The sequence below is a fragment of the Dipteris shenzhenensis genome, chromosome 16, assembly GCF_047967505.1.
Source record: "Dipteris shenzhenensis isolate YYH24624 ecotype China chromosome 16, Dip_SZ_1.0, whole genome shotgun sequence".
Taxonomy (NCBI): domain Eukaryota; kingdom Viridiplantae; phylum Streptophyta; class Polypodiopsida; order Gleicheniales; family Dipteridaceae; genus Dipteris; species Dipteris shenzhenensis.
The window spans coordinates 3,751,307-3,771,742 of NC_141611.1; the positions used below are offsets into that span (position 1 = coordinate 3,751,307).

The 20,436-nt window shown below is 41.5% G+C and overlaps 1 protein-coding gene across 2 annotated transcripts in view; it reads left to right on the top strand.

The window, feature by feature from the left end:
* LOC147892422 (uncharacterized) overlaps positions 1-4,918 on the top strand; it is a 61,120-nt gene extending 56,202 nt beyond the window's left edge. Inside the window, exons 5-6 of one of the 2 annotated variants that reach the window (XM_087387605.1) lie at positions 4,248-4,387; positions 4,515-4,918. In XM_087387605.1, coding sequence (XP_087243731.1) covers positions 4,248-4,387; positions 4,515-4,596 — 222 coding nt within the window. In that variant the 3' untranslated portion in view covers positions 4,597-4,918. The remainder of the gene's footprint in view (positions 1-4,247; positions 4,388-4,514) is intronic. The other variant, XM_087387606.1, reaches the window with a different exon arrangement.
* The last annotated feature ends 15,518 nt before the right edge of the window (positions 4,919-20,436 follow it).

Sequence of the window (20,436 nt, forward strand, 5' to 3'; positions counted from 1 at the left end):
AAGGCGATGCCAAGGAGCCACCACGCTTCCGTCGGAGAAAACTACGAGCCAAGGCAGCAGGAGTAGCCAAAGTTGAAAACCAAAGTCGAAAACACAAAAGGACCTGAGGCAACCATCACCGTCGCCTGAGGAACAACCAAAGAGGGCTTTCGGGACTGAGCAGAATGAATTGGGACGGACGTAGTAGCAAAACTATCAAGGATGAGGGGAGCGGACGTAGCAGTAGAGAAGAGAACAATTCCACATGAGGGAGATGGATGGGACGGCAGGTTGGCATAGCTTTTCATGTCGATCACACCCCTCTCATTTTTCGGTGAGAACACACACACACACACACTTTTGAATGAAATCCATTTGTAGTAAATTACAAGAACCTATGAAATTGTCTCCCCAAAGAAGAGGGGACAAGTAGTTACAAGCTCAGAAGATCTCATTATAGGACAAAAAAGAAAGATAATCCAGATCCTATGCATGTAGGCAGCGAAAGAATGATTGCCGTAGAGAAGCATGGAAGAAATGATACTTAGACAAGGCAGCATCACCAAAGACTATGATTACGGTCCTTTCATAGAGTCCATAGTGCCCAAAAACGGACCCAATGAAAGAAAATATCAAATCCTTGCCTTACAGGATGAACACTGAAGATCTAGAATAGCTTGCCAAAATTAGGTGAAGGAAAACGAGTTGTAACTCGTTGTTGAAGCATGAATTTGGGCAATGCCAAAATAAATGAGGCATAGATTCCCGCAAGGATAGACATCGGCGATAAACAACAAGAGCAGTGTGATGACAGGCCAATATCTGTTCAAGTTGAAGAACCCCAAGGGGAACTCTCTGAAAGCAAACTTGCTGACAAAGCAGAAGTTTGCAATTCCAAATTTGTCTCAACTGTTTCCTCCACTATCAAGGAGAACATGTTACAGAACAAAGTCGATGTGCATGAGCAGATAGCCATGAAGGAGGCTACAAAGCCTTATAAAGAGAGGCAACTGCCAAAGGCAATGATCGACAAGCAAGATTACTTGAGCAAAGTACCTAGTCTTTGTCTCAAGACGAGGTAAAGGCTGGAAATCGAAAACCATTTGTTGTAATAAATGCTAAAGCGGCTTGTAATGGTGTCCCAAACCAAAATTTTGGGCTGTGGATGAAAAGGGTAAAACTATGCCTGCATCATCAAGCACATCATTCACAAGAGAAATGCCTCTAGACCAAAGAAAGCACATCATTCACAAGAGAAATGCCTCTAGACCAAAGAAAATATGGTTTGCGGGGTTATTGCAATGCCAAAGGTTGTGTAAACACCTTAGACCAATGAAGGCATTCAGCCCGCAAGGAGTTGCTGGCAACAATATCCCTTCCATTCCATTCAAGATGAGATAGTATATGTTTCTAGTCCGAAAATAAGCTAGAGACGAAGGGACAACCCTTAACTTTCCAGTAATATGCCCTAAGAGGAAGTCCCAATGAGTAAGCTGCCGATGACCAAAAACTGGAGGAGACAAATGGCATAGCAAATGCGGCATCATAAAAATCCAAGGCTGGTCACCCTGCATGAACTGAAGCATCATCTTCCCCTTTGAGAGCTAATAGATGCAATTGAATCTTCCGAATATTCAATTCCCCTTGCATCTTTGGAGTGCAAAGGTGATCCACAGAAAGGAGATGGAGGGCTTTACGTCGATGATGGGATTGCTAGAAAAGTTCCATGATACTTCCATGAAAGACGAAATGCCTTGCTTTGAAAACATCATCAGAGGCAGATAGAACTATATGTAGGCTACCAGGATCAACTGGACTGCGCGCAAGCGAACATGCAAGGGCCATGTAGGGAGTTTCCAATATTCCAATTTTTTCTTCAACGTTTCAAGTACACAATCCATATGTTGGCACCTAGAAACTGTCCACCCCAAAGGATAACCTAGATGACGCACCAACTCTGTGGGCAAAACAATTTCCCCTCGCCATAAAATACGATGCCAATCTTTTAAATGTAGTGGAAGAAGATTAGATTTTTGAAAATTGACTTGTAAAGCAGCAGCCAACCCATACAAGGAAAGCGCACTCGTAAGAGTGGAAAGATTCCCCCATGTATTGTGGGGAGTGAAGAAGGAATCGTCAGCATATGCATGCGCAATGAGCGGGTTTCCTCCATGGAACTCCAATCCATGCAATGCACCCAAATCAACTAAATGATCCTTATATACTAGCATGGGGTGAGTAGCAATCGCATAGGACAAGGCACTGAGTGGACAACCTTACCGAACCGAAGTTGAAAGAGTCCACTCATCAGTGATATCCCCTGCTAGAATGGTTGCAACCTTACTATCCTGATAAAGCCAGTAAACTAGGTCTGGCAATTTCTCCCCAATCCTAGAGACTACAGGGTTTGCGAAATGAAGTCTCATTGTATCGTATCAAATGCCTTAGCAATATCCACTTGCATTAAAAGGACATCTTGCTCTGTATATTTAGCATGTTCAATCCTGGCATATGCATTAGCAATATTATCAGTAATATGTCCTGCGAGGAATGAATCCATATTGGGCAGGATGTAGACCCTCATGCAAAACACCCTTAATACGATTCATAATCATCTTACTATTATTTATCTGAAAAAGCCTTTTATCAGGGAATCTATCATTTGCATGTCGAAAGGACAGTTGTAACCACAGAGGAGCATGACCTGAATGTGGAAAGGCATAATCAGCCCACATATGGCAAGTCAAAGCATCATACTGATGCACATGAAACATATACCAACGAACCAGATGGGCATGATAAGTGGACTTCTCATTATGCTGAAATGTAAAGCCAGGATACAATGCTCGTATCTCTTTTAATAGATCAGCAAGATCAAGGCAAGAAAGTAGCTGCGTCCACTTCTCTCTCTCTCTCTCCAAAGCAAGCATATGCATATGACCAGAGGTACTGTCTCCTAGCCGAGGTGCGTTATTAAAGTCCCTGCTGAGAACTGATTTTGCCTCCAAGGATAATGTAGCATAGCCTGCCAAATGAATGCCCTGTGATGTGATGATTGCGGGGCATAGACAGAGGCAAATTCATAAACCTCTCCTTTCAAAATACATTGTATAACAAGCCGTCGACCATCTCAGTCATTGTAGGCCACAACAGGAGGAAGCTCATGCTTAGCTAGAAAAACCATTCTAGAAAAAGATTTTTCTCCTGCACAAAAGATATCATATCCTGCAAAATGTCCTGTCCAACAGCATAGCAATGCTGATTATGCTCCTGAAGAGCCCACTATATCGGGCTGCAATCTTTTGATACATGCCCACACTATCTTCCATTTACGCAAAAAAAAAATCCCTGTACTCAAGCCTTGATACCAATGAAAGCAAGGCGGCCCACAAGATTTAGTGAGGGGGAGAAGCTAGTAGGAGGGGGAAATGAACATGGAAGAGGGCAAGGTGATAATGGGATGGGGTAGAGAAGAAAGGAAGGGAGTGCATATGAGTGAAAGAATGTAGCAAGAAGAGTCATGGATGAGAATGTAAGACATCCTAGGAGCATAGTTGTAATCTTTACGAGCTCTATGTACGAAGTTTTCACTTACTTTGGATCCATGGAAAGCCTTACCACTTATCAACGGGATCCACAAAATCTTAGATGTGTGGTGCTCTGGCCTAGAAGAGGTCTTTCAAGTTTCCACACCAGTGACCAATTTTGAGAGATCATCCTAATTGCACCTCCAGTAAGATAATACATTTATTAGAGACTCATCACCTAGAACCTCTAGATGCAGATTATGGTTTCCAATTTTTGGGACTGACATGGAGTTCAGAGCACAATGTCTCTAGATACCACAGAAGTGCTTTTCAGATTTTACCATATATTTGATGTTAGGGGTGCAAAGGATGTCAGGAGAAATTTTTGATCAAGGATCCCAAAGGTACTTCAATAGACCATGCAATGGAGACCTCGATTCGAGGTTCTTCTGGTGGACTAAGCACATTCCAAGATGTCCTATGGGAGGTGTGGCTCAGACTGGTTCCTTTTGAAGACATGCTTCATTTACTCTTCAGGTGTCATTGTCCCATGGAGATTCCTGGTAATTTGCAGACATTCCTAGACCTGCTTCCTCCTATGTTCATAGCACACAGCTGTGCAGTGTGACTTATACTATGTTACAGGGATCCGGTTGCAGCTATAGTGGTAATCGATATGTTGTATTGAATTTTTGGGCATTTGTATTGTAGCATAATTATTTGTCTTCATGGACTGTGCAGCCGAAGTGCGAAGCGTGCAATGGTACTGGTTTGTGCTCTTCCTGCAATGGAGAGGGTTTTGTTATGAAGAGCCTCTCAGAAAATGATGCAGCTAGAGCTCGAGCAAATGCAAAAGATGCAGCCACACGGTATACCGCAGGGTAAGACTTGATTCTGATTTTGGTCACATCAGGCTGGGTGTGTGCTGAGCTTGGGACGGTATGCCTCTCAGTTAAGAAAGGCACACCTGGATGTAGCCTCTGAATTCTAATCTTCCTTGATTAACAGGCTCGCCAAAAAATGGAGCTACTGTACGAACTGTTCTGGTTCTCGAGGGTGTCCTGCATGTCAAGGAAAAGGGTGGGCTTGAATGTATCCTGGAATTTCACTCTCTCAAAATAGGCCATGTAATTTATATCCGATTTATTTTTAATGTGAGGCCAGTACATGAAGTGCATGCACTGATCTAGTCAAATGCGTTTGTGTCACAAAGTTTTCTGTTTGCTAACTGAGCTGCATGTTGGGTTATACATTTTCTAATGAAATTGGAATAAGCTCTTTCCATGATGCAACTTGATACCCCGTGGTGACTCTGTTCTTGTTTGTGTTTGTGAACCTGATTCTGATGCAAGTATGTTCACAGTGGTCTGAATGCTTCATCACAAGTGAATGTTCAGAATATAATCCATACTCCATGAGGTGGGGTCATTGGTTCCTCTTTTCATCTCTGTCATTTGTTAAATAAGATTCAAATTTTTTAAAAGCAACATGGTGTTTGATATCCTACTTGTGGAGTTTGGATCTGCGATTTCTAGCAGCGTATGTCGCCCGCCGCATTGGGGGCATTGCCCATCATACTGTTGGATGGGTACAATTGTTGGATTGCCATGTCACAATAAAGAAGGGGTTAGTGCAATACCTACATAAGACAACAAGTGTGATGTGTGAGGTAGGTACAGAGGGTTGAGGAAGCCATCATAATAGGTTGCTTTTGTTAGGCCTCAAAAGCAAAGACAGGAAACTAAGGCTCATAAGTAAGCTCTCCCTGCCCAACCATTGGTCAAGTTTTCAGGATTGTCCGATCTGAGGAGCTGGGAACTTGCATTGGATGTGGTTGACATGAGGCGTGGGGAGCTCAAAATTAATGATATGATTTTATGGTGGCCTTGTAAATCTCTTCTTCCCAACGATAACCAATTCCAAGAGATGCGCTTGGATTAGTTGTTAGAGATTGGTTGTTCACTTTATGGGTGAATGCTTCTCTGCTTATTCAGGCTCTATTCTCTTGGTTTTTTGGTTTGCCATAATGGAGCCTAATTTTGGTCTTTGGAATCCTTCATATGATGTGCTTGTTGATGCAGTTTCTCAATTATGTTAATGCTGCCTCTCAAATGCTGTGATTTTCTTTATGTTGTCTTGGTCCTATCTTGCTGGGATGTGCCTCTTGTCTAGCACTGCCCCTACCAGCTTTTTTGGTTGGGAAATAGAGGGTTAATAACATCATCATATCAAGGTTCCCTGAAAACAAGCAAGGAGCCAAGCATGTATCTCCCAATGGGATGAAAGCAAGAAGGAATATGTGACAAAGATGCATCAGAGGTTCATTCAGCAAGAGCAGCAACAATGTCATACAGTAGGTTCCACAGTTCCCTAAAAGCCTCCAAGTGGGCTTTGGTCAGGCCCATTTCCTTCTTGAGGGGAGGCATGCAGTTTTTGGATGAGATCATCACCATGTTCTATCACAAATTGCCTTTCTTGGAGAGAATCACTAGTGTCAAGTGAGGTGCCATGTATCCAATTACGTCCCCCCGAGGAATAAAAAACCGAAATTCGTATTAGAATTAGTTGGCATTCTCTCTGATTAAACTTTTATCCTAAGATAAAGGCGTCCAAATGCTTTATTGCTGGCTTAATATTTTGTAAGGTCCTATGTTAATGAGGTAGTCGTCTTCAATCCTCCCGAGGTGGCGGCTGGAGCAGGACAATTGCATTCATGCTGATGGAAATGTCGCGCTAGTGTGGAGCCAGTCGTGGAGGAACCAAACGTGGAGAAAGGCTATGGAGAGGATGAGAAGAAGAGGTGAGTTGCGTTGGATACATTTGCATTGTCTTGTTGGCGACATACATAATCGCGTGTTTATTGCCAGTTCTCAGGTTCAAGCAGGTTGCTGAGTCGTGGTGCAGCTGTGTGTCCAGAATGTACAATACCCCTTTGCTGAGCCATTGTAAGTGTGGAATTGCCTATCATGGTAGCAGGTGCGAAATTGCTTATCGTGGTAGCAGGTTGCACTCATGTCTCTGCCTGTTCGGTGCAAAGAGTAGTCGTGTTTTGAAGGCATACTAAAATCCGCTATTCGAATCACAAAGACTTGAATTGTTGTTGCTGTAAAATGCTATTGTTAAGACTATTGTTGTTGCTCTAAATTCCGTGGAGTATGTATCTGAAACGAATGGTGAAAGGATATGAAATGAATGGCAGTCTTACTACTCGATGGTAGAGTATGAAAAGAATGGTGTTTTGCAGCAGAGTATGAAACAAATGGCTATAGTCTTAGTCTTAATACTCAAATGGCAGAGTATGAGATGAATGATTTTTGGCAGCAGAGTATGAAATGAATGGCTGCAGTCTTAATTCGTAACTTATACTTGGGGGCATACTCGAATACTGGATTGTGTTGTTCCTATGTTGGTGTGCGGCTTCACTGACCTTATACAAATTAATGGGGTTTTCCGGCTTTCAGATTGGAATATTGTTTTGGCATGTGGATTTTCTAGGAGCAAAATAAAAAATGGAAATTTGAGTTTGAGCATAGAGCAAAGGGCATCCAAAAACTGTCTGCACTGCGTGCGCTTCCCTAGATGTAGGAGAGGAACTTGAGTGGAAGGAACCTCTGTACCACCAGTGGATGCAACCACTGTGGTAGGCACTTGCGTATATTGAGCAGTCTCATCATTGTCATGCAATATATCATGAGGGGCACGCTTTGGTGGCATGGTCAGTGGCCCTTGGGAGAGGAGCTCGAATGTAGGCAAAGAGAAATAGACAGCAATTCCTTACTGTAATGAGCACCTTACATAGTGTGTGGAACCACGAAAAGGTCAATGGAGAGGCTCGGGAGAAAGGTCGTCAAAGAATCTTCAAAACGGGGCTCAAATGAGCCAAAATACCTCAAAGAGGCTGGAAAATTTTGAGTCTTCTTTTTTTTCTTTGGGGGGGGGGGGGGGAGGGGCTATATCACTTAGGACAGCTAGTACAGAACTAACCTAAGACCCCTAGGCCTATTAGGACATTGGATCTAGTCCAATTTTTATGAGTAGGTTCTTGAGGGTGGGAGGTAGCAAGCTAAGGGTGTCCACTTCCGGACCACTTTTGGGTGAGTGTGACACCCGCCCGAGTGAAAATACAAAGGTGTGCAATACCTCAATCGAGGTATTGTCTCCAATGAAACTCACACACGAGGACAACCGAGCCAAGCCAATACCTCGATCGAGGTCCTAGACTTTTTTTCACCGAACCGAGCCTATACCTCGATCGAGGTCTCGTGGCATGAGTTAATCTTAACTAGCCAACCATAATTAGACCTAACTAACCCAACCCAATAGGTTAATCCAACCCCAACCTAACTAACCTGTTAGTCTAACCTAGGAGTAAAACCTTGTAGTCTAAGGTTTGTACCACAGGCAACGATGGCGTGGTGATGGGCGACACACGGGCAGCGTCACGGCTACTTGATTGGCTCAACGGCGATGCGTGGCTGACCGGCTCGACGAGGTACGGCGAGGACATGACAAGACGGGTGACGGAATTGGTTGTTCGTTGACTCAACGAAGTTGGTCGTGTACCAGAAGGGAGCTGATCGGACTTTTCGTCCGGTCGACGGGCCATGTAGCAGCTCTTCAAGGCAGCCAACAGAAGCATAGGATATAACGAAGGGTAGAGGGCAGGATCTTCGAGGCAGCCAATAGAAGACGAAGGGTAGAGGGCATGTCAGAGGCGTCGGAGGGCGGACCAAGGTACGACACCCCTACTCACAAAACCATTCTTCTTTTCAGTTGGTTCGTCAGGGCGAGTGATGTAGTGTAGGCCTCCACGCAAGTGACGAGACTCGCAAGGCGCTGTGGTTAATTTCCGTTAGTCGTCAAGGCGGCCAAGGTTCACTAAATCCCCAATCATCGGCCAGGCTATGTTAGACGTTGAGCATAGACGCTTGCACTTTGAATGATGTAGTTGTTGAGTCGGTGTTTGGCATTGGTGCGCTGGTGATTCGCTGCGTTGGCGTTTGGCATTGGCACGCTACTGGAAACTTGGAAAGGGTGAATGGGGAAGCAAAGGTGCTAGAGTTGTGCTCTGATACTAATGCAATGAAAGGGGGAAGGACAGATTAGAGAAAGGAGTAGAATTGGTAGGAAGGAGAGAGATGAAGGGGAAGAAGGAGAGGAAGGGGTAGAGGGAGAGGAAGAGAGAGGGGAGGAGTGAGCAGAAGAGAGAGATAGAGAGAGATTGGGAGAGAGAGTTAGGAGGAAGGAGGAGGGAGTAGATGTCACATCAAAAGGTATACAATGAGTGGTGGATGGAGACTTACATACTCCCTCCACATGTCCCACCTAAAATCTCTCTAAAAGGGCCTCTAAATTAGCCATTTCCCCCCTTCATTACAATTGGGAAGAGGCATGCTATGGCACGCAAGCTGGATTTGGAAGACCTTAAGACAAAGCTTACCCGCCTGGCGAAGGGAGGGCTTTACCTGTTTTTTACAGGTCGCGTTCCCTCCCTGATGGAACTGGAGGATTTCATGTTGATTGAATGTGATATTCCGGCAGGAAGATACCTAGGCAAGGCCTTTTTCCTCCTAGAGAGTCTTAGAGACGAGTTGCTGGGAGGACACTTATGTTCTCGGGTGCAACAGTAGTGTTTCTTGTTGGAGCCCGACGTTCTGCATTGATGAGTTTCTATATCACAAATGCCCAATCTAGATGGATTTCCCCAATCTCATGGCTCTATTCGAAAATTCTGTGGAAAGACTTGCTACGGTGCTTGGCAGAGTTTTGTTGGTACATCCACCGACGAAAAATCGCTTTCAAGCCTCCGAAAAGCATGGATATTGTGGGATCACAGTCTTGATCCACCGGACTTCATCGATATTGAGCTACGCAAAGGGAAAAAGTTTGCACAGCAAGTTTGAATCGGGGTTTCAATGCATGCTACATTTGCAAAGCGACTACCCACTTTGCAAGAAATTGTTTGAAAAAGGCTTCCAACACAAAGCTGGCCAGTGGCCGGAAAGAGGAGCTCCAACCCCCTCTGGACGAGCCTCATGCAAAAGCAATCCCAAAGAAAAGCGAGCAGTCGAAGATAGCAAACAGGAGAATGAAGCTGCAAAGTTGGGCAACACCCCACCTTGCTCTATTGCGGAGGAGCAGCGAAGAAGCGCCGAGGAGCTGTGGAGGCTAGTTGGCCGGAAAGGTAAGTCCACAGTGGTTGAACTGATGTGTCTACGAGCTTGGCTCATGCTTTTGGTAGTTTGGCTCCAGACAAGTTGATACGGCTCTGGAGGATATGACCTACAACCAAGGATGCAGCAGTCACTTACTCCTCCCAGCAAAGATCTGGCAGCTGATGTGCAGGGAGGCCGTGTGATGGATGTGGAGATGCTCGAAGCCTACCACAGAAAACGTGTTGGAGGAAAAGCTCCCAACTAGAAAGCCTCTTGATTCTATGGATGCTAATGCGAGCGTTGCGAGGTCAGTCTCTAAGCGCATCAAGGAGGTTGCTCGCTCCGTGGGGTATGGTAAGGAGAACAAGTCTAGCTTACTCAAAGATGCCTATGGAGCCGTGGCGAGTCAGTAACCCGTCTTTGAGGTCGGGGGAGGTGGTCTGGGTCCTTTCATGGAATATTAGAGGTGATGTCTCCCGTTGAAGCAGCGAGGAGGCATAGCGCTAATTCAGAAATACAATCCAGATCTAGTTTTGCTCCAAGAGCTCAAATGTGGAGAGAGCCATCCGTCTTGGTTCTCATTTTCTGGGGCAGGTTACACAGTGTTTTCCAATTGCCCTGTCCGTGGTAGGGGCGGTGCTATAGTGGTAGGAAATTTTGTTTTGAGAGGCCAAGAAATCTTCAGGGATGATAATGATTGGTTCATAGCCGTATCGGTGAAGATAGAGAGGCTCACATAATCTTCTGGGAGAACCTTAACTAGGTCATTCTATGCTCCGGCCATGAGAAGGCAAACTTTTATGGATTCATGGTGGATGATGAAGCACAAGTAGGGTGGTCATGCGAGAGGAATTTAATGGAGGTCTTGGCCTGGAAGGAAGGGAGCACTCATGCCTATTCACCGACACGAAGCATACATAGCGACTGCCAATCATGAGGAACATAAGGATTGAGTGATGGCATATGAGTAAAATAAGGGAGGAGGAAGACCAAGTGTTTGAGGAGATACGAGCATTTTGGAGGCGAGCAAATGTTATAAACAAAGAATTGTGTTAGGTGGAGAGCCTCCACCTATCTAAGTTGGTGAGGAGTTAGGATTTACCACTGGAGAGATTTCAAAGGAACTCTATGAGACACAATGTTAATATGATGATTTGTTAATAAAGCTTATGCATACTACAAGTCATAGTTTACATTGCTCATAGGTAATCCAAAGCCCTGGTGCAACCCCAATGCCAAAAGTAAATCTATTAGACACAAAATACCATTGTTTGCTAGCGGGAGAAGGTTTCAAAACCAAGATCTCCTTGTATGATGCTGCTATCAATGATCTGAGTAATGCTATCATCCAAACTGCAAAGCAACATGCCTATGATGAGGGATGATACATAGGCCATGGCCCATCTATTGCCCCCTTATAGTAGAGAGCAAGAGAGGGCAAGACACATAGGCCTTCAGAGGTGGTACATGTTGTTAGGGATGTGATAATTGGACCCCGCTATACAATGAGAGAACACACTTGAAAGATGATTGGGAGACTGTTTAGAAGCAGAGAAATCCAATAAATGTAAACGGACCTTTAGAGGGTAGCAACCATAGGCCTTAATATGATTATGTTAACCAACCTAAGCAAAGTAGAGGACGTCCTCGAAGGATATTGATAGGTGTGGAACAAACTAGAATAAACGTCACCTCGCAACGGCAGCAAGTTGTTTTGACTCACTAGGATGGGAAAGGGTGGTAAAATGAAATTTGGCGGAAGTGTTTTGGGCAATTCAAAGAACCAATGAAGGGAGTCGGGTTAAGTGTCTAGGGTAGAAAATTGAGGAAAAAAAGTGCAAATTGTACAAATATCTCAAAAAATGGGATTGTGATACTAGCACCATGTTTCTTTGCTACAAACATCCATATGGTTGCCCAATAACTCAAATGGTGTGGTTTTGTAATACCACATGTACACATGCATGGAATGTTGACTCCAACATCAATCGAGTACCAAATTCCATCCTGAAAATGTGGCCTATGCAAGGGACTTCTCTACACAAGACGAGGTTTACTCTCTTACAGTAGTAGTAGGCTTCAAGTTGGAGAAAGCTGGGTCTGGAAGCAATGAAGAGAGCCATACATGTGCAGGTGCCAATAGCAACATGGGCCAGGGAGACGTTCTTCTTTTGCCACCCCATGCATACTACAAGTTAGAAGTGTCAAAAGAAGCTTGGAAAAACATTGAGCTTGCAAAGACCCTCGATACACATATTGTGCAGGAAATGGTTGCAAAGTTGGTTGAACATATAGTTTTTGTGATAGAAAAGCAAGGGTAGCAACTCAGCTGGTGGCTCACAATATGAAGTGGCGATAAAAGAGACACCAATGTGCACATGCCCAAACTTGCAAGAAAGAGCAAGGGGCATGAAATTATACTTGGCATGCAAGCATATATATTTTGTGTTTCTGTGAGTCTTGGGCCTTGTTCCACAGAAATGCATGGGTTCACCCAGCATGCCGTGTTGAAGAGCCAAGAGGTGAGGCTTGCCCTCACGAGGGAAAAAAAGCCTTTCTAATAGTCCATGACATGTACGTAATGTCACCCCACCCAAAATTTTATGTGTACATGTAGTTCATAATTATCATGTAGACACACATATTTTGAAGAACTCAGGGTTGAGGCATGTCGAGACCAATTTGTTTTGACCAAGAACTAAGTAGTTAATTTTGATGTTGCTTTTAGCTTTACTGCATGGTGGGTAAACCTCCTTCATCAAATCAATGTTTGTATCGCAACTTAGTGATTCAAATGGTACTTTGTGTAGAGGGGACGCCTTTGTTCATACATTATTGAAACATACCTCTCTCTCTCTCTCTCTCTCTCTATATATATATATATATATATATATATATATTCACACACACACTTTTTTTTTGTGAAACCAGTAACTATATTATTAACATGAGATCAATGTACATGACATTAGACTCCAAAAGAGAGCCTAATGGAAGAACTAAAAAACAGTCAGAAAACACTTCAAAGCTAATAGCATCCAAGTCCCTCGCAGCATAACTATCATATAAAGATTGCTTGAGGGACATTTTGAAGAAAGCATATGCCTGAGGAAACTGTTGTCCCATCCTAGAATGCAATCTCTGTGTCCAAATGGTCCATAGTACGCAAAAACGAGTCCAGTGAAAGAAAAGGAGGAATGGAGACATCTGAGATGAGAAGCATCCAAACATCAAGAAGAGTTTCCTGAGTCTGATGGAGGGAAACTGAAGCCGCAACAAATGAGAGACATGAGTGATCAATATCCGAGAATGCGGGTAAGACCATAATAGATGGGGAACTGTCTCACGGTGATGAGAGCAACGGGGGGAGGAAGGGGAAGCAATGCGACGTGCTGCCAATTTCACCCAATGGAAAAAGCTCCCACTATACATCTCCAAAAGAAAAGCCTTTGTCTCAATGGCAATTTGGCTTTTCAAATTTTCTTGAGTCGTGATTGCCACCAGGATAAAGGCCTATTCAAATTCCAAAGAGTGTTGGCATGCTTATCAATCCATGGCGGTGGAAGAAGAAATCTGTAGACCATCGAGGAGGTCAAATTGTGCATTGAAAGTGAACAGATAGCAGGAAATAAGGAAGTCAGATTCCAGTCCAGTAATCTGTCTTGTACAAATAGTGGAGGAACAGGAACAAATGGCTGCAACATAGTTGTAAGTATTCTCGAAATGGACCTATGATGCAGACCCAAGGGGAATGTCCTGCAAGCTTGTGGGAATGAAAGCATATAACCTTGTTGATCCACAACATCTCCAACAAATCTTATGCCCAATTTCATAAGATTATACGCTTTAATAGGTGCCTGTAAAGCGAGAGGTGATTCAAACACCTTGCTCCAATGGATGCTTTCCAAGCGAAAAGAATTACCATGATGAGAAGAAGCACCTGTCCATTTAGCATAAGAAAGAATTCTCTTCCAATCATGAATAAAAGCAGCAAAAAGAGGACAACCAGGAATTTTTCCCTGAAATGTGGTCATGACTGCTTTCCAGTGATCTGTAATCCAATGCCCATATGCATGGGACGTCATGTTTCCACACATAGCTGCTAACATAATAGCCCATGGCTGTTTTTGCTGAAAAAAATCAGCAATCGTAGTGCTCTTTCTTGCCAACATATGAAACTGAAGATTAAGAATACTCAGCCCCCCATGAGTCTTAGGTGAACAAACAGACTACATGGGAAGTAGTCGCAAAGCCTTTTTGTGAGATTTGCTTTTCCAAAATATCTCCATAGCTTGGGACATATAGGAAGCCAAATGCTTAAAAGACCAGGGAAGAAGAGGCAAATAAAATTGCACATATGTCATGATGGATTGTACTATCCGAAGTCGAACATGTAGAGGCCAAGTGGACAAATGCCAGTATTCCAGCTTCTTGTTGATCTTTTGAAGCACCCATTTGAGTTGTTGTTGCGGGGTAATATTCCAGCCAATGGGATACCCTAAATGCCTCACAATAGTATGGGAAGAAATAATGTGGCCTGGCCAGAGAAGTGCATGCCAATCAGCTTCTTTCAATGCTAAAAGATTTGATTTTTGAAAGTTGATATGCAGTCCAACAGCTATGCCAAAATCATTCAGAGTATGCATCAAATGAGAGAGGTCACTTTGAGAATTCCTGGGCATAAAATATGAATCATCAGCATATGCCTGTGCAAGAAATGATTGTGCCCCTGGAATTTGCAAGCCATGAAGCTGCCCTGTATCTGCAAGATGGTCCATATGCAACAATAACGGATGGGTAGCAATGGCATACAGTAGCGAACTAAGAGGGCAACCCTTGCTGCAACATCTGCCGTGCCATCAAGTCCACTCCATAAAAAATTCCTGACTGGTCTAATGAGCTGAGTGATGCAATCCCTAGACCGGCACCAGCAAGAACACACAAACTAGGCGGTGGCCAAAAGAACCTGGTTCACTACCACAACTCTAGATGCAAGGTCGAGTTTGGCTGAGCTCCAAAAAAGGAGCTTTTTCCTTATACTCTCCAGTACTGGGGCAAACTGCTGTGTCGGAGAGATGCCCAATCCTACCTTCATCAGCCAACTCACAGTCAAGAAGCTCTTGCTCCTGTCTAAAAGGCAATCTTAGCCCATATGGATCAGCCTGAGATCTAAGGAAGATACTCATAGCTTCTGCCACAAAAAGAAAGAGGAAGGGGGCTAAAGGGCATCCTTGACGAACTGATATGAAAATTTGAAACCTGTCATCCCTTACCGCTCAAGAGAGTCGGAAAGAAGGAAGGAGTCTCACTTGCAGCTTTCTCACATACACATTGGGAGAATATACACAAAGCGAGTCATAGTCCAGGTTCTTGACAACCCACCACCAAGCAAACACTGCGCAGTGGCATGAGAATAGAGCCAGTAAATAATATGAACCAGCCGAGGGCCAAATCCCAATTTATGCATAGTCTGAGAGATAAAATCCCAATGGACAGTATCAAATGCTTTCGCAATGTCTACTTGCAGAATGAGAACATCTTGTTTGGAATATTTGGCATACTCAATTGCAAGCAAAGCATTGGAGATATTGTCAGCAATCTGCCTTCTGGGAACAAACCCATACTGCCTGGGATGACGGCCTGCATGCAAAATGGATCGAACCCTGAGGACAATCATTTTGGCAATAAGTTTGTAAATAACTGGCATAAGAGATATGGGCCGCCGATCAGCCATTGTCTCACACAACCTTTTTTTATGTTTCCAAGAAGGAGGAAGCGATTGTTCTGCCCAAGCATGATTGATCATAAGAAGAAGAGTGTTCTTGAGATCACCCCAAAATGCACGGAAAAATTCAACAGTCAATCCATCCCAACCAGGAGAGCTGCCTTTGCGTAAATGACTCAAAGCATCATCCAGTTCATTAAGCATAAAGGGCTGCTCCAATGCATGAGCCTGTTCCCGAGACAATATGGGCTGAACATGCGTAAGAAATTGAGACCTGGCTGCATTCGCTTGCATCAAATGATCAAGCTGAGGAGAAAAGAGATGCTGGAAATGACTAGAACATTGTGATTCCAATTCTGATTTGGAGGTAGTCCAGGTGCCATCATCTTTCCTGATCCTGCAAATATCCTCCTTTCGCCTGTCCGCATGTAGGCTTTTAAAAAAGGCTTTGGAGGAGCAGCCCTTATCCAAAAGGGGTTTCATGCGAGCTCGGATTTGCCACTTCTTTAATTTGCGAAGATCATTTTGATGGATGATATGAACCGCATAAGCACAAGAATCTTGTTCAGAGGAGGTGAGCTGCCTATAAGAGCTGATTACATCCATTTGTTGCTTGTGAGATTGAGCCCATTTCAGCTTGAGCCTGTACACACACACACACACACACACACACACACACACACACACACACACATCCTAGTACCTAATTGAGTAAAGGTGACACTGCTCGCCTGAAGTAAGAGAAGTACAAAAAAAATTGCAACTGTACGCCTAGGTTTACTTGCCTAAATTGCAGTCGCTAACTTAAAAATTTCACTTACACACACACACACACACACACACACCCTAGTACCTAATTGAGTAAAGGTGAACATTGCTTGCCTAAAGTAGGAGAAATACAAAAAAAATTGCAAGTGTACGCCTAGGTTTACTTGCCTAAACTACAGCCACTCACTTAAAAATTTCACTCCAATTTTTAGGAACGATTAAGTAAAAATTAAAGTTTGTAAGCACGTAATAATTTTGTGATACATTTACAAAACATGTAGGATTAATTCTTATTTGTAACGCACAAAAATGCTTTTCAAAATTATTTCTTATGTTGAACAAGATTGTCATTGCTCCATCATTGCATGCCTATAAATCGTATTTCCTAAGCTGATTTTTCTTATGCCTTTGTCAATGATAACGTGGAAAAGGTGCAAAATATTTGATTTGTGGAAAAGATGGTGTACAAATGATCGAGTTCCTTGTAACTTGCAGTCCATGTCAATCCTAGCATTTTACAACTATGAATTCTTTGATTTACTTCATAGATAGAGAAATGCATTACAACATGATGATCTATGTTGTGCATATACCGCTTAGGTGTAATGTTTATGCGATGAAATATGCATTTGTGTTTCAATGAGTTCAACTTTGAACAAACATATATCAAGTGTCATTTCTTTTGCAAGCCATTAGCACTTTCAAAGAAATATTCATTGAGATGGAATTGCAAGTAAAATGAGCCAGAACACAATTCATTGCAAAAGAGACCTCTTCATCTACACGATATATTAGCTCTAATGAGAGAAAAATCTCTATTAACCTCCATAAAAAGTAATTTAATGAGAAAGGTGGAGAAAAAATTGTAAATTAATGTTATTTTACTAGGTTTTTTATTTTATGTTCTTAAATTAATTATTTTTAATTAAGACTAATAATCTAGATATTCGATAAGCAAAAGTATTTGTGTTTTAATAAGTGAAATCTTTCATATGCATAGTAAAGTTTGATATACCTTGAAATCAATGGTAGAATATGTATTTCACTTGCACTCTGATAAATCAGGGAAAGTTTTCTTATTGCACTTTCTATGTGGTAATGCAGCAAGCAAAAGCATTGCCATTAAAAAAGAGTCTTGAAGAAATAAACTCAATTGGGGTAAAAAATAAAAGGGATACTATTAAGCATCCATTGCAAAATACTTAAATATGAGCCGATATGTCGTCGTACTTTAGCACCATAGTGTTCATCATGGATAGACATGAGTACTGAAACACTCCTACAAGCTCTCACTCGACGCTTCCAGTGACCAATTTTCTTGGATACTTCATGAATGAGAATGTTTTTTTTAACTTTTTGATCTCATCCTTTAGAGTTGTGTTTTGCATCTGTAAGTGAATTGCATTTATAGTGCTCTTTCAATTGAGCATCTAATGTTTGAACCTTTACTTGTAATTCTTGATTTTTCTTCTCTATGCCATCATATGCAGACATTTGAACACTTGTAGCATGCATAGATGATACCAAATGTTGATTCCAAGCCTCCAACATTGTGATCCTTTTTTCTCTTTCATTAAGCAAAGATTGATATTGGCTATGAATACTACTTCTATGACCAATCAAGCTTCGACAATATCCTAACAAACCATTCTCATCCTCACATAGGAACTTTATTAAGCTGGTCAATCCATGGAATTGAGGAGTCTGACAAGTTTGTGGATCTACTGGATATATTTTTCCTTCTAACCACAAATCTAATATTTTTTCCTTGATTTTGAAGAGCCACTAAATCACTTTCTTACGAAGGAGGATTTATTCCTCTTTAAAAATTGTGCATTCTCTGCAGATATTTGAAATGGATATAACATTGACATCAGCAAACAATATGCAAACATGACATGTTTCAGAAAAGTATTGAATTAAGTAAATATGCAAATCCCAATTGCATGCAAAATCTAACGATTGAAATCTACAAATTCAAAAAAACATTTACTTATTATCAAACACTGTTAAACTATGTGAATGAACAATACCTCATAGGGATCTTTGAAGGAAAAACGTGATCAAACTTGTCCTCTTCAATGGTCCCTCTTATAATTCAGGATGCTGAAGTTGATGGATTTTTCTTCAAAACTAATTATATGCTTCCAAACAACTCTAAATCTATTTTAAACCATATGAAAAACCTCAATAGTAAGAGTATCTTTTAACACAAACAAATCTTTCTTCCTCTTCAAATCATGTATTAAAAGAAAACAACACAATTATTAAAATAAATTATAAATTAATTGATGCTTCAAAGTTGAATCATAAAATCTCATTATTTTCATTGTTTTGGATTATTCTAAAGGTTTTCTTACTTGAATCTCCATGCAAGTTGCTCTAATAGATCCTTATTTGAGTTGAAAACTAAAAACATTCTAAAACTATATAAATGAACAGTATCTGATTCTTGGAGCAAGATTCTTTGAAAGAAAAATGTGATCAAACTTATCCCTCCCACTAGTCTCAAATGTGTTCCGGAATGATGAAGTTGATGGTTCTTGCTTTAAACAGGGATGTTTTTATCGAAGCTATTCTTATGTATTAATATAAAATATTGGCAAAAGTTTTCAATATCATTTTTTTAGTTTCACAATATTAGTAGAGTGTAGTACCTTTTTTATATATTTTCTTTTGAATTTTCAAGAAAAAAATGTAAATCTTGGCAAAACTTTATATTTTTTTGCATAAAAGTTTTAAATCCTGGCGAATGTTTCAAACATTTATTTTTATTAGGGCATACAAACTTTCGACACCAATATAAAAGTTTAGCTTCTTAACGAAACTTAACTTGAAAAAAACATCCTTGGCTTCAAAACAAATTATATGCTCCTGAATACAATTCAAGGGCTTTAGTGTCACTTGCTGATAGATTTGCTAGTAGAGAAAATGCACTCCCTTCCATATTAGCAAGGTGTCAGAATTTATTTTGCATCGCTTTGCATTTGAAGGGAAGTTTTTAGCAAAATACGAGGCCTATAAGGCTTTTGATCCTATCTATACCACCTAGATTTAGGTGGATTTTAACGATGATGGTGGCAATTGCAACATTATAACTCTAGTTGTCCCTTAAAGTTATATTTAAAAATTTAAAGACACATTAAAAGTACATTTCTACTATAGAGTGGAGGGCACAATGTTTGCTAAGAAAGCTGTGAGCAAGGGGGGCATTTCATATTTCTCATTTCATGTGAATGTCACCACAGCTATTATAAAAGCTAAACCTTTTGAGGAAACTATTAGCTTTTTACCAAAGACATCAATTGCCTGCTATGTCCCTTGGGCATCTTCTTTGATCAAGTCAAGCAAGGACACTATCTCTTCTATTATGGGGATGATATTATTTGTGATTATAGTAGTCATGACAAATGGTGGCTTGTTGGATCAAGTTATAATTGCACATGGTCTACACAATGAGGATAGTGCACTTATAAGTGTAATAATGCTTACTTGCTTATTATTCCATGATGCCTTTATTATCTTCTTACTTTTTCCTTTGACACATTTTCCTTTGTGAACAAGAGAAAGAATACCTTGTCACGGCTTGTCCAAGAGTACAATGAAAATGACATTATAATATATAGTAAATGACCACAAAAATAAATTTATAATGCTATACTCATCTCTCAAGAGTTCATGGGTTCATGAAATATATATTGACTTAAATCTAGCTTGTACATGGCTAAAGGTCTTACACACAGCAATAGACTATGAAAAACTTAAATGTATCTTGCCAAAGTGAGGCATGGGAAAATTTGCAAGGTTGCAACAACGTTTATCTTAGACTAAGCATTAGATACCTATTGACATTAATTTCAGCTATTATTTTGATACTTACATCTTGCCTACTATAGCCCACTGTTTTGACACTTATTGATGCATGTCAATTTGTTAAAAAGGCATCAATAACATTAAAAAAGTATTGTAGTAGTGAGAGGTTGAGAGGAGGAAGAGTTTTGCAACGATTTCACATAAGAGGAGCCCTTTTCATGCAAGCAAGGGCATGAGTGAATGGGGATAGTTTGAGGGAACTTTTAGGAGGTGTTTGAGGGTGTGGGGACACTTTTGGAAACATTTCCATTTTTGTGGAGGGAAAAATCTAGGAGGTGTTTGGGGGTGTGGAATACTTTTGGAAAATTTTCATTTAATTGGAGGGAAAAAGCTAGTCAAGATTTGAGGCCCACCAAAAGATGGGGGATTGTAGGGGGCACCAACGAAAACTCAAGTAATTGAGTAAATG